This window comes from Hypanus sabinus, chromosome 2 (assembly GCF_030144855.1).
Source record: "Hypanus sabinus isolate sHypSab1 chromosome 2, sHypSab1.hap1, whole genome shotgun sequence".
Classification (NCBI taxonomy): domain Eukaryota; kingdom Metazoa; phylum Chordata; class Chondrichthyes; order Myliobatiformes; family Dasyatidae; genus Hypanus; species Hypanus sabinus.
Genome location: NC_082707.1, coordinates 180,278,833 through 180,292,966, shown reverse-complemented (window position 1 = coordinate 180,292,966; position 14,134 = coordinate 180,278,833). Strand labels below are relative to the sequence as shown.

The following is a 14,134-nucleotide window of genomic DNA, read 5'->3' as shown; positions in this document are numbered from 1 at the left end:
CTGTACCGAGTATCTGTTTATTCAGTGCGAGTGTCACCCACTGTGTAACTGTACAGAATCACTGTTTATTCAGGATTAGGTTCACTCTCTGTGTAACTGTAGTGAGTCACTGTTTATTCAGGGTGAGGGTCAGTCAATGTAACTGTACGGAGTATCTGTTTATTCAGTGTAAGGGTCACTCTCTGTGTAACTGTACAGAGTCACTGTTTATTCAGCGTGCGTTTCACTCACTGTGTAACTGTACAGAGTATCTGGTTGTTCAGTGTGAGGGTCACTCACTGTGTAACTGTACAGAGTCAGTGTTTATTCAGTGTGAGGGTCACTCACTGTGTAACTGTACAGAGTCACTGTTCATTCAGAGTTAGGGTCACTCACTGTGTAACTGTACGGAGTCACTGTTTATTCAGGGTGAGGGTCACTCTCTGTGTAACTGCAATGAGTCAGTGTTTATTCAGAGTTAGGGTCACTCACTGTGTAACTGTACAGAGTGGCTGTTTTTTCAGTGTGAGGGTCACCCTCTGTGTAACTGTACAGAGTCACTGTTTATTCAGGGTGAGGGTCACTCTCTGTGTAAATGCAATGAGTCACCGTTTATTCAGAGTGACTGTCACTCATTGTGTAACTGTGCAGAGTCACTGTTTATTCAGGGTGAGGGTCATTTACTGTATAACTGTACAGAGTCATTGTTTATTCAGTGTGATGGTCACTCTCTGTGTAACTGTACAGTCGCTGTTTATTCAGGGTTAGAGTCACTCACTGAAAGTGTACAGAGTCACTGTTTATTCAGGGCAGGGTCACACATTGTGTAGCTGTACAGAGTCACTGTTTATTCAGAGTTAGGGTCACTCTCTGTGTAACTGTACAGAATCGCTGTTGATTCAGGGTGAGGGTCACTCACTGTGTAACTGTACAGAATCACAGTTTATTCAGGGTGAGTGTCACTCACTGTGTAACTGTACGGAGTCACTGTTTATTCAGGGTGAGGGTCACTCACTGTGTAACTGTACAGAGTCACTATTTTTTCAGGTTAAGCGTCACTCACTGTGTAACTGTACAGAGTGACTCTTTATTCAGGGTTAGGGCCTTACACTGTGTAACTGTACAGAGTCAGTGTTTATTCAGTGTGAGGGTCACTCACTGTGTAACTGTACAGAGTCACTGTTCATTCAGAGTTAGGGTCACTCACTGTGTAACTTTTCAGAGTCACTGTTTATTCAGGGTTAGGGTCACTCACTGTGTAACTTTTCAGAGGCACTGTTTATTCAGGGTGTGGGTCACTCTCTGTGTAACTGTACAGAGTCACTGTTTATTCAGGGTTAGGGTCACTCACTGTGTAACTTTTCAGAGGCACTGTTTATTCAGGGTGAGGGTCACTCACTGTGTAACTGTACGGAGTCACTGTTTATTCAAGGTGAGCGTCACTCACTGTGTAACTGTACAGAATCACTGTTTATTCAGGGTGAGGGTCACACTGTGTAACTGTACGGAGTCACTGTTTATTCAGGGTGAGGGTCACTCACTGTGTAACTGTTCAGAGTCACTGTTTATTCAGGGTGAGGGTCACTCACTGTGTAACTGTACAGAGTCACTGTTTATTCAGGGTTAGGGTCACTCACTGTGTAACTGTTCAGAGTCACTGTTTATTCAGGGTGAGGGTCACTCTCTGTGTAACTGTACAGAGTCACTGTTTATTCAGGGTTAGGGTCAGTCACTGTGTAACTGTACAGAATCACTGTTTATTCAGAGTGAGGGTCACTCACTGTGTAACTGTACAGAGTCACTGTTTTTTCAGGGTGACGGTCACTCAGTGTGTAACTGTACTGAGTCACTGTTTATTCAGGAGAGTGTCACTCACTGTGTAACTGTACTGAGTCACTGTTTATTCAGGGTGAGGGTCACGCACTGTGTAATTTTACAGAGTCACTGTTTATTCAGGGTGAGTGTCTCTCAGTGTGTAACTGTACCGAGTATCTGTTTATTCAGTGCGAGTGTCACCCACTGTGTAACTGTACAGAATCACTGTTTATTCAGGATTAGGTTCACTCTCTGTGTAACTGTACTGAGTCACTGTTTATTCAGGGTGAGGGTCAGTCAATGTAACTGTACGGAGTATCTGTTTATTCAGTGTAAGGGTCACTCTCTGTGTAACTGTACAGAGTCACTGTTTATTCAGTGTGAGGGTCACTCACTGTGTAACTGTACAGAGTCACTGTTCATTCAGAGTTAGGGTCACTCACTGTGTAACTGTACGGAGTCACTGTTTATTCAGGGTGAGGGTCACTCACTGTGTAACTGTACAGAGTCACTATTTTTTAAGGTTCAGCGTCACTCACTGTGTAACTGTACAGAGTGACTCTTTATTCAGGGTTAGGGCCTTACACTGTGTAACTGTACAGAGTCAGTGTTTATTCAGTGTGAGGGTCACTCACTGTGTAACTGTACAGAGTCACTGTTCATTCAGAGTTAGGGTCACTCACTGTGTAACTGTACGGAGTCACTGTTTATTCAGGGTGAGGTTCACTCTCTGTGTAACTGCAATGAGTCAGTGTTTATTCAGAGTTAGGGTCACTCACTGTGTAACTGTACAGAGTGGCTGTTTTTTCAGTGTGAGGGTCACCCTCTGTGTAACTGTACAGAGTCACTGTTTATTCAGGGTGAGGGTCACTCTCTGTGTAAATGCAATGAGTCACCGTTTATTCAGAGTGACTGTCACTCATTGTGTAACTGTGCAGAGTCACTGTTTATTCAGGGTGAGGGTCATTTACTGTATAACTGTACAGAGTCATTGTTTATTCAGTGTGAGGGTCACTCTCTGTGTAACTGTACAGTCGCTGTTTATTCAGCGTGAGGGTCACACTCTGTATAACTGTACAGATTTGCTGTTTATTCAGGGTTAGAGTCACTCACTGAAAGTGTACAGAGTCACTGTTTATTCAGGGCAGGGTCACACATTGTGTAGCTGTACAGAGTCACTGTTTATTCAGAGTTAGGGTCACTCTCTGTGTAACTGTACAGAATCGCTGTTGATTCAGGGTGAGGGTCACTCACTGTGTAACTGTACAGAATTGCTGTTGATTCAGGGTGAAGGTCACTCACTGTGTAACTGTACAGAATCACAGTTTATTCAGGGTGAGTGTCACTCACTGTGTAACTGTACGGAGTCACTGTTTATTCAGGGTGAGGGTCACTCACTGTGTAACTGTACAGAGTCACTATTTTTTAAGGTTCAGCGTCACTCACTGTGTAACTGTACAGAGTGACTCTTTATTCAGGGTTAGGGCCTTACACTGTGTAACTGTACAGAGTCACTGTTTATTCAGAGTGAGGGTCACTCTCTGTGTAACCGTACAGAATCGCTGTTGATTCAGGGTGAGGGTCACTCACTGTGTAACTGTACAGAGTCACTGTTTATTCAGGGTGAGGGTCACTCACTGTGTAACTTTTCAGAGTCACTGTTTATTCAGGGTTAGGGTCACTCACTGTGTAACTTTTTAGAGTCACTGTTTATTCAGGGTGAGGGTCACTCACTGTGTAACTGTACAGATTTGCTGTTTATTCAGGGTGTGGGTCACTCACTGTGTAACTGTAGAAAGTCACTGTTTATTCAGGGTGAGGGTCACTCTCTGTATAACTGTTCAGAGGCACTGATTATTCAGGGTGAGGGTCACTCACTGTGTAACTGTACAGAGTCACTATTTATTCAGGGTGAGGGTCACTCTCTGTATAACTGTTCAGAGGCACTGATTATTCAGGGTGAGGGTCACTCACTGTGTAACTGTACAGAGTCACTATTTATTCAGGGTGAGGGTCACTCTCTGTATAACTGTTCAGAGGCACTGATTATTCAGGTTGAGGGTCACTCACTGTGTAACTGTACAGAGTCACTATTTATTCAGTGTGAGGGTCACTCTCTGTATAACTGTTCAGAGGCACTGTTTATTCAGGGTGAGGGTCACTCACTGTGTAACTGTACAGAGTCACTGTTTATTCAAGGTGAGCGTCACTCACTGTGTAACTGTACAGAATCACTGTTTATTCAGGGTGAGGGTCACTCTCTGTGTAACTGTTCAGAGTCACTGTTTATTCAGGGTGAGGGTCACTCACTGTGTAACTACAGAGTCACTGTTTATTCAGGGTGAGGGCCACTCACTGTGTAACTGTTCAGAGTCACTGTTTATTCAGGGTGAGGGTCACTCACTGTGTAACTGTTCAGAGTCACTGTTTATTCAGGGTGAGGGTCACTCACTGTGTAACTGTACAGAGTCACTGTTTATTCAGGGTTAGGGTCACTCACTGTGTAACTGTTCAGAGTCACTGTTTATTCAGGGTTAGGGTCACTCACTGTGTAACTTTTCAGAGTCACTGTTTATTCAGGGTTAGGGTCACTCACTGTGTAACTTTTCAGAGTCACTGTTTATTCAGGGTGAGGGTCACTTACTGTGTAACTGTACAGAGTTGCTGTTTATTCAGGGTGTGGGTCACTCTCTGTGTAACTGTACAGAGTCACTGTTTATTCAGGGTGAGGGTCACTCACTGTGTAACTCTACACAGAGACTGTTTATTCAGAGTGAGGGTCACACAATGTGTAGCTGTACAGAGTCACTGTTTATTCAGAGTGAGGGTCACTCTCTGTATAACTGTTCAGAGGCACTGTTTATTCAGGGTGAGGGTCACTCACTGTGTAACTGCACAGAGTCACTGTTTATTCAAAGTGAGGGTCACTCATTGTGTAACTGTACAGAGTCACTGTTTATTCAAGGTGAGGGTCACTCACTGTGTAACTGTACAAAGTCACTGTTTATTCAGGGTGAGGGTCACTCACTGTGTAACTTTACAGAGTCACTGTTTATTCACGATAGCTCGCAAGTGTTGCTGTGTTTGTCATATGCATATTTTACTAATCCTATTCCCTTATGACTTCGGTATACTGGATGAAACTGGAACACCTGAGGGAAACCCATGCTGGGTCGCTGGTGCGGTGAAGCATTATTCTAACTGCTAATCTACAGTGCCACCCTTTCCTTTAGTGTTGCCGTTTTGGGGGCAGGGGCACAGTAACCTTACAAATCACAGTCTCTCTGCACATCTTTTTGTAGGTCTCTGCAACTTACTCAATGATTCCTGAATTTGTCTCCACGGTGTGCATTGCCTCAAATCTGTCTGGATTAAATCCCACCTGCCACTGCTCCATCCAACTTTCCAGCTGTTCTGTGTCCTGCAGTATCTTTAGACAAACTTTTTTGTTATCTACATTTCTGCAAACTTTTATATGTTGTCAGCAAACTTACTAATCAGATGCCTTATATGCTCATCCAAGTCATTTATCTCTGTATTACAAAGAGGAAAGGTCTCAGTGGCAATCCTTGCAAAGAACACTCATACAGAGAAAAGTCCTTCCATCACTCTCTTCCGGATTTATCACTTCGGCAAGTTAGGAATAAATGAATGTGCCCTGGTTCCTTTGTCTCTTAACCTTTTGGCTCAGCCTACTGTGTAGAATGTGGGCATAGGACAGTATAGCCCTTCAGCCATCATTTCTGCATGGCATCATACCATTGTGTTTCATGGATTGCATTACAGGGCCATTGCCAGCAATTGGAAATTCAGAGTTCAATTCCTGCTCCAGTCTATAAGGATTTGTACATTCTCCCCAGGTCCACTTAGGTCTCCTCCAGGTGCTCCAGCTTCCACTCACGTTCCAGAGATGTAAGGGCTAGAATTAGTGAGTGTGAGCATGCTATGTTGGCACAGGAACTGTGTCCTCAGCATGTCCTCGGACTGTGCTGATCACTGATGTGAACGATGCTTTTCACTATGACAAATGAATCTAATCTTTCGTCTTCTATGATGCCAATCTAAATTAATTCTTTCTGCTTGTTCATATATCTTTATAAAAGCCTCTAAAACACCACAATCATCGCATTCCAGACACCCAACATTCTTTGTGGGGAAAATAAAACTTATCCAGACACATCTCCTTTAAGCTTTCACCCTCTTACCTTAAACCTGAGCTATCTGCCTAATCCATGCCTTTCATAATGTTATAAACCTCCTTCAAGTCTCCCGTCAGCCTTCACCACTCCAGAGAAAACAACCCAACTTTTTCCAACCTTTCCTCATAGCTGAAAGACAATAGACAGTAGGTGCAGGAGCAGGCCATTCGGCCCTTCTAGCCAGCACCGCCATTCACTGTGATCATGGCTGATCATACACAATCAGTACCCCGTTCCTGCCCTCTCCCCATATCCCTTGACCCCGCTATCTTTAAGAGCTCTATCTAACTCTCCCTTGAATTCATCCAGAGACTTGGCCACTGCTTTCTGGGGCAGAGCATTCCACATAACCACCACTCTCTGGGTGAAAAAGTTTTTCCATATCTCTGTTCTAAATGGCCTACCCCTTATTCTTAAACTGTGGCCTCTAGTTCTGGACTCACCCATCAGCTGGAACATGCTTCCTGCCTCCAATGTGTCCAATCCCTTAATAATCTGATATGTTTCAATCAGATCCCCTCTCATCCTTCTAAGTTTCAGTGTATACAAGCCCAGTCGCTCCAATCTTTCAACATATGACAGTCCCACCATTCCGGGAATTAACCTTGTGAACCTACGCTACACCCCCACAATAGCAAGAATGTCCTTCCTCAAATTTGGAGACCAAAACTGCACACAATACTCCAGGTGGGGTCTCACCAGGGCCCTGTACAACTGCAGAAGGACTTCTTTACTCCTATACTCAATTCAGCTTGTTATAAAAGCCAGCATGCCATTAGCTTTCTTCACTGCCTGTCGTATCTACATGCTTGCTTTCATTGACTGATGTACAAGAACACGTAGATTTCATTGTACTTCTCCTAACTTGACTCCACTTAGATGGTAATCTGCCTTCCTGTTCTTGCCACCAAAGTGGATAACCTTACATTTATCCACATTAAACTGCATCTGCCATACATTTGCCCACTCACCCAACCTGTCCAAGTCACCCTGCATTCTCATAACATCCTCCTGACATTTCACACTGCCACACAGCTTTGTGTCATCTGCAAATTTGCTAATGCTACTTTTAATCCCTTCATCTAAATCATTAATGTATATCGTAAACAGCTGCAGTCCCAGCACCAAACCTTACGGTACCCCACTGATTACAGCCTGCCATTCCGAAAGGGACCCGTTAATCACTACTTTGTTTCCTGTCAGCCAGAAAATTTTCAATCCATGTCAGTACTCTGCCCCCAATACCATGTGCCCGAATTTTGTCCACTAATCTCCTATGTGGGACTTTATCAAAAGCTTTCTGGAAGTCCAGGTACACTACATCCACTGGCTCTCCCTTGTCCATTTTCATAGTTACATCCTCAAAAAACTCCAGAAGATTAGTCAAGCATGATTTTCCCTTCATAAATCCATGCTGACTCAGACTGATCCTTCTACTGCTATCCAAATGTGTTGTAATTTCCTCTTTTATAATTGACTCCAGCATCTCTCGCACCACTGACGTCAGGCTAACCGGTCTATAATTCCCTATTTTCTTTCTCCCTCCTTTCTTGAAAAGTGGGACAACATTAGCCACCCTCCAATCAGCAGGAACTGTTCCTGAATCTATAGAACATTGGAAAATGATTACCAATGTGTCTACGATTTCTAGAGCCACCTCTTTAAGTACCCTGGGATGCAGACCATCAGGTCCCGGGGACTTATCAGCCTTCAGATTCAACAGTCTATCCAACACTGTTTCTTGCCTAATATAAATTTCCTTCAGTTCATCCTTTACCCTAGTTCCTTTGGCCACTATTACATCTGGGAGATTGTTTGTGTCTTCACTAGTGAAGACAGATCCAAAGTACCTGTTCAACTCATCTGCCATTTCCTTGTTCCCCATAATAAATTCACCCGTTTCTGTCTTCAATGGCCCAATTTTGGCCCTAACTATTTTTTTGCTATTCACATACCTAAAGAAGCTTTTACTATCCTCCTTTATATTCTTGGCTAGTTTACCTTTCAAACATTTTTTCTTGGCATATTGCCTTTTTTGTTATCTTCTGTTGCTCTTTAAAAGCTTCCCAGTCCTCCGGTTTCCCGCTCATCTTTGCTATGTTATGCTTCTTCTCTTCTATTTTTATACAGTCCTTTACTCCCCTCGTCAGCCACGGCCGCCCCTTACTCCCCTTAGGATCTTTCTTCCTCTTTGGAATGAACTGATCCTGCACCTTCTGCATTATTCCCAGAAATACCTGCCATTTTTTTTTTTCCACTGTCTTCCCTGTTAGGGTATTGTTCCATTGAACTTTGGCCAGCTCCTCCCTCATAGCTCCATAGTTCCCTTTGTTCAACTGTAATACAGGCACATCTGATTTCCCCTTCTCCTTTTCAAATTGTAGGTTAAAACATATCATATTATGGTCACTACCTCCTAATGTTTCCTTTACCTCGAGGTCCCTGATCAAATCGAGTTCATTGCACAACACTAAATCTAGAATTGCCTTCTCCCTGGTAGACTCCAGTACAAGCTGCTCTAAGAATCCATCTCGGAGGCACTCCGCAAACTCCCTTTCTTGGGGTCCAGTACCAACCTGATTCTCTCAGTCGACCTGCATGTTGAAATCCCCCATGACAACTGTATCATTACCTTTGCGACATGCCAATTTTAACTCTTCATTCAACTTACACCCTACATCCAGATTGCTGTTTGGGGGACTGTAGATAACTCCCATTAGGGTTTTTCTACCCTTAGAATTTCTCAGTTCTATCCATACTGACTCCACATCCCCTGATTCAAAGACCCCCCTCGCAAGGGAGTGAATATCATTCCTCACCAACAGAGCCACCCCACCCCCTCTGCCAGTCAGTCTGTCCTTTCAATAAGATGTATATCCTTGAATATTCATTTCCCAGGCCCTGTCCGCTTGAAGCCATGTCTCTGTTATTCCCACAACATCATACTTGCCAATTTCCAACTGAGCCTCAAACTCATCTACTTTATTCCTTATACTTCGTGCATTCATATATAATACTTTTAATTCGTTACTCCCCTCTCCTTTCATATCAATTCCTATTTCACTTGGCCATATTGTATAATCTCTTCTTGAGCTTTCTACTCCATTGATTCTGTTGTCCTTTTTAACTTTTCTTATTTTCACTTTCCCTTTAACTCCATCCATATATTTCCAGTTCATCCCCTCCCCCCCCCCCCCCCCCACTACTTAGTTTAAACACATCCGTGTTGCAGTGGCAAACCTGTCTGCCAGAATGCTGGCAGATAATATACTCCAATCCGAGCAGTGTCCTACAGGGTTCCATATGAAAAGGCAGAAGTCTACAGAATGTGGTAGATACAGCCCCATCCGTCACAGGCAAAGCCCTTCCCACTATTGAGCACATTTACATGGAGCGCTGCCACAAGAAAGCAGCATCCATCGTCAGTCTCCAATATCCAGGCCATGCCCTCCTCTTGCTACTACCATCAGGCAAGAGGGACAGGGATTTTGTGTCCCACAGCATAAAGTTCAAGAGCAGTTATTACTCTTCAGCCATCAGGCTCCTGATTGAGAGTGGATAACTTCACTCATCTCAACACTGAACTGATCCCACAACCTATGGACTCACTTTCAAGGACTCTATAACTCAGTTTCTCAATATTCTTTATATTTATTTATTTATTGTTATTATTTTTTATTATATTTGCACAATTTGTCGTCTTTAGCATTGTTTATCAATTTTTGTTTGTGTTCAATGATTCTATTGTGTTTCTTTGTGGGTGCAGTGAATGCCCACAGGAAAATGAATCTCAGGGTTGTATATGCTGACATATATGTACTTCGATAATAAATTTACTTTCAACATTGAACCAGTGTGGATAACTTCACTCACCTCAACTCTGAACTGATTTTATGGCCTACAGACTCACTTTCAAAACCCCTTGTTCTTAGTATTTTCTATGTTCAGTGTCTTTTTTATTGTCAATCTTTGTTGTTTATTCTTTATTCATAGATTGTATTGTATTTAATTTTCCCTGTAAATGTCTGCAAGGAAAAAGCCTCAAGCTTACATATGGTGGCATTAAATAAATTTACAATGAACTTTGTTCATTGCCTTCAAAAAATCTCAGTCAGATATGAGAGATGTGATCTCAGCTCTAAACCTGCATCTTCCTAATCAGCCCCTGCTTTCCATGTGAACGCAAATCCTGTCCCTCAGAAGTGACTAGAACATAGAGCATTCTAGCACAGTATAGACCCTTCGGTCCACGATGTTGTGCCAACATTTTAACCTACTATAAAATCACAGAGTCATAGAAAACTACAGCACAGAAACAGGCCCTTCAGCCCATCTAATGTGTGCCAAACAATTTACACTGCCTAGACCTATTGACGTGTAGTCAGATCATAGCCCTTCATATCCCTCCCATCTAAGTACCTATCCAAATTCTCTTAACCGTTGAAATCAAAATCACATCCACCACTTGGACTGGCAGTTCATTCCACACTCTCACCACCCTCCGAGTGGAGAAATTTTCCCTTCCTGAAGTCCACAATAAATTCCTTGGTCTTGCTAACACTGAGTGCAACGGTTGTTGTTTCAACAGTTGATCTATCTCACTCCTGTCCACCTCCTCACCACCATCTGGAATTCTGTCAACAATAGTTGTGTCATCGGCAAATTTATAGATGGCGTTTGAGCTGGGCTAGCCACACAGTCGTGGGTGTAGAGGAAGTAGAACAGTGGGCTACACATGCACCCTTAAAGTGCATCAGTTCTCTGGACCCTCTCCAATACCAGCACATCTTATCTTAGATAGGGGAGCTGAAACTGCTCACCGTACTCTATGTGTTCTGACCAATGCTTTATAAAACCTCAACATTAGATCCCTGCTTTTATATTCTCAATACAAATGCTAATGCTGCATTTGCCTTCCGATGATACTCTACATTGTTCTGTTGATCTGCAAACATGGCTGTATTTATTGTTGTGTTTATTGTTGCAGCGTATGCTCTGAGTTTCATGTGAGCAGAGAATTACATTGCACCCTGATCATGCAGTCAGCTGAATCTGCTTCTAATTGCACTCTGATCTACTGCCTGTCAGTGACAACATAAGGGGAATAAGCTAATATTGGCCAATCCCACTATAATATTGGAGGTGATAATTTATGCAATGTTTTTCTTTAATGGATTCACCAGTAGGAAGACACTTATGTGGTCTTGAAGTGTGCACAGATCAGTATAAACAGCGATTCCACAGGATTTCTGCAACCTCAGGGCTCTTGGGTGTCACTGAAATATCCACTCCCATGTAAAATGGTAAATAGGTTTATTATTGTCACATGTATTGAGATACAGTGAAAACCCCGGTCTCGTATTCTGTTCAGACAGACCTCTCATTACAGCAATGCCTTGAGGTAGTGCAACGTAAAACAGTGACAGAGTGCAGAATAAAGTGTAACAGTTACAGAGAAAGTGCAGTGCAGGCAGACAATAAGGTGCAAGGTCATGAGGTAGATTGTGAGGTCCAGCTTATGGTATAGGCCTCCGTTAGTCTCGATAGACCATGGATTTGCACCTTGGAAAGTTTCCAGGGCACAAGCCTGGGCAGGGTTTTTTTTGGAAATCCGGCAGTTGCCCAAGCTGCAAGTCTCCCCTCTCCATGCCACCGATGTTGTCCAAGGGAAGGGCATTAGGACCCATACAGCTTGGCACCGGTGTTGTCGCAGAGCAATGTGTGGTTAAGAGCCTTGCTCAAGGACACACATGCAGCTTCAGCCAAGGCTTGAACTAGCAATCTTCAGATCACTAGACGAACGCCTTAACCACTTGGCCAAGTACCTACACAGCTTATGGTACACGTGGACCATTCAATAGTCTTATAACAGTGGTATAGGTCTCTTTAAGCCTGGTGGTATGTGTGTTCATGCTTTTGTATCTTCTGCCTGATGGGAGGAGGAAGAAGAGAGAAGGTCTGGGATAGCTTGGGTTTGTGATTACACAGGCTGCTCTCCCAAGACAATGAGAAGTGTGGAGATGAAGTGGGCTTCTTGTCCACAGAGAAGTGAGTGGAATAAATATCAGTGTGGATTGTGTAAGGGTTTTCAGTAGTCGACGTCCAATTGCTCAGAAAGGGCAGAGGGAGTCTGCTTGTCTCCCATAGTGTGAGTAGTGCAGTGGGCTGGTGTGTGGGCATTGATCGTTGGGACTGGAGATGGGAGAATGAATCCCAGCATTATGGTTGGGGTCATCGAACCTGGACCCAGGAATGTGGTGATCCTGAAACTTCCTGCTGTTGGTCCTTAGGCACAAAGGAACATTCCATCCACTAGGTCTCAACAGATTAAAGATGAGCTTTATTGTCACATGTTCTTCAAAACATAAAAAAAATACAGTGAAATGCGGCGTTTGTGCAAACGACTGACAAAGATTTGCTGAGGGCTGCCCCCAAGTGTCTCCAAGTTCCCGGCTCTCTAACCCTAACCTGTGTGTCTTTGGAATGTGGGAGGACACCCCCATGGTGACCGGGAGAACGTACAAATTCTGCATTCTTTTTACTACCTCAATGTACCCCTTATAATTTTGTCTACCTCTATCAAATCTCCCTTTATCAATTCAATTGAATTGACTTTATTTCTTATATCCTTCACATACATGAGTAAAAATCTTTACATTATTGTCTCTGTCTAAATGTGCAATTTGCAATCATAGTAATTTGCAATGATTTATAGTAAATAGAACAGTCAATGTAATGTAGAGTACACTCAAATCAGCGTGAGTTAATCAGTCTGATGGAGTGGTGGAAGAAGCTGTCCCAGAACCTGTTGGTCCTGGCTCTGCTTTTATGCTGTGGTACCATATCCCGGATAGTAGCAGCTGGAATAGATTGTGGTTGTGGTTGAGGAGGCCCTTTTTACATACCTGTCTTTGTAAATGTCCTGAACCATGGGAAGTTCACAACTACAGATGTGCTGGGCTGTCCACATCACTCTCTGCAGAATCCTGCGATTAAGGGAGGTACAGTTCCTATACCAGGCAGTGCTGCAGCCAGCCAGGATGCTCTCAATTGTGCCCCTGTAGAAAGGTTTTAGGATCTGGGGGCCCATATCAAACTTCCTCAACCATCTGAGGTGAAAGAGGTGCTGTTGTGCCTTTTTCACCACCCAGCTCCTCCTGCACTGCAGGGAATAAAGTCCTAATCTATGCAACCTTTCCCTGTAACTCAGGTCCTCAAGAACTGGCAACATCATTATAAATCTTCTCTACACTATTTCAGTCTTATCCTTTAGGTAGGTAACCAAAACTGCTCACAATACTCCAGATTTGGTGTCACCAATGTCTTACACAACTTCAACATGACATCCTTAAACCTATTGTCTTGTTCCAGGACACAACGCCTACATCTGCCCGGCTACCAACCAGTGCACGATAGACAAGAACCGACGGAAAAGCTGCCAGGCCTGCAGACTCCGCAAGTGTTATGAAGTTGGGATGATGAAATCAGGTGAGTGGTCGCACTGAGGGTGACAGGGCACTGTAATACCGACTTGTAAAGATGTAACGCTGAGTTTTTATAATGCTTTGGTCAGAATGCTCTAAGAGTGTGGTGAGCTGTCTTGGGCCCCTTAACTAAGAAAGGATGTGCTGGTATTGGAGAGGAGCAAAAGAAGGTTCTGGAGAGAGGTCCTGCATTAAAAGGAATGAGGAATGTTTGATGACTCCGGCCTGTACTCATTGGAGTTTAAAAGAATGGGGCGGGGGGGGGGGGGGGTCATCATTGAAACCTATCGAATATTGAAAGGCTTAGAGAGAGTGGATGGGGAGAGAATGTTTCCTTTGGTGGAGGAGTCTAGGACCAGATGGCATAGCCTCAGAATAGAAGGATGTCTCTTTAGAACAGAGATGAGGAGGACTTACTTCAGGCAGAGGGTGGTGAATTTATGGAACTCATTATCTCAGATGGCTGTGGAGACCAGGTCACTGGGTATATTTAAAGCAGAGATAAACGGGTTCGTGATTAGTAAAGCTGTAGAAGATTACCGGGAGAAGGCAAGAGGATGGTGTTGAGAGGGGCAATTCATTAGCCATGATGAAATGGTGAAGCTGATTTGATGGGCCAGATAGTCTAATTATGCTCCTGTCTCTTATGGTATGATG

At 43.5% G+C, this 14,134-nt stretch overlaps 1 protein-coding gene across 2 annotated transcripts in view; it reads left to right on the top strand.

Moving 5' to 3' along the window:
- esr2a (estrogen receptor 2a) overlaps positions 1 to 14,134 on the top strand; it is a 372,934-nt gene that overhangs the window by 174,607 nt on the left and 184,193 nt on the right. For both annotated transcript variants that reach the window (XM_059960648.1, XM_059960654.1), the window contains exon 4: positions 13,365 to 13,481. In XM_059960648.1, the coding sequence (XP_059816631.1) occupies positions 13,365 to 13,481 (117 nt within the window). The remainder of the gene's footprint in view (positions 1 to 13,364; positions 13,482 to 14,134) is intronic.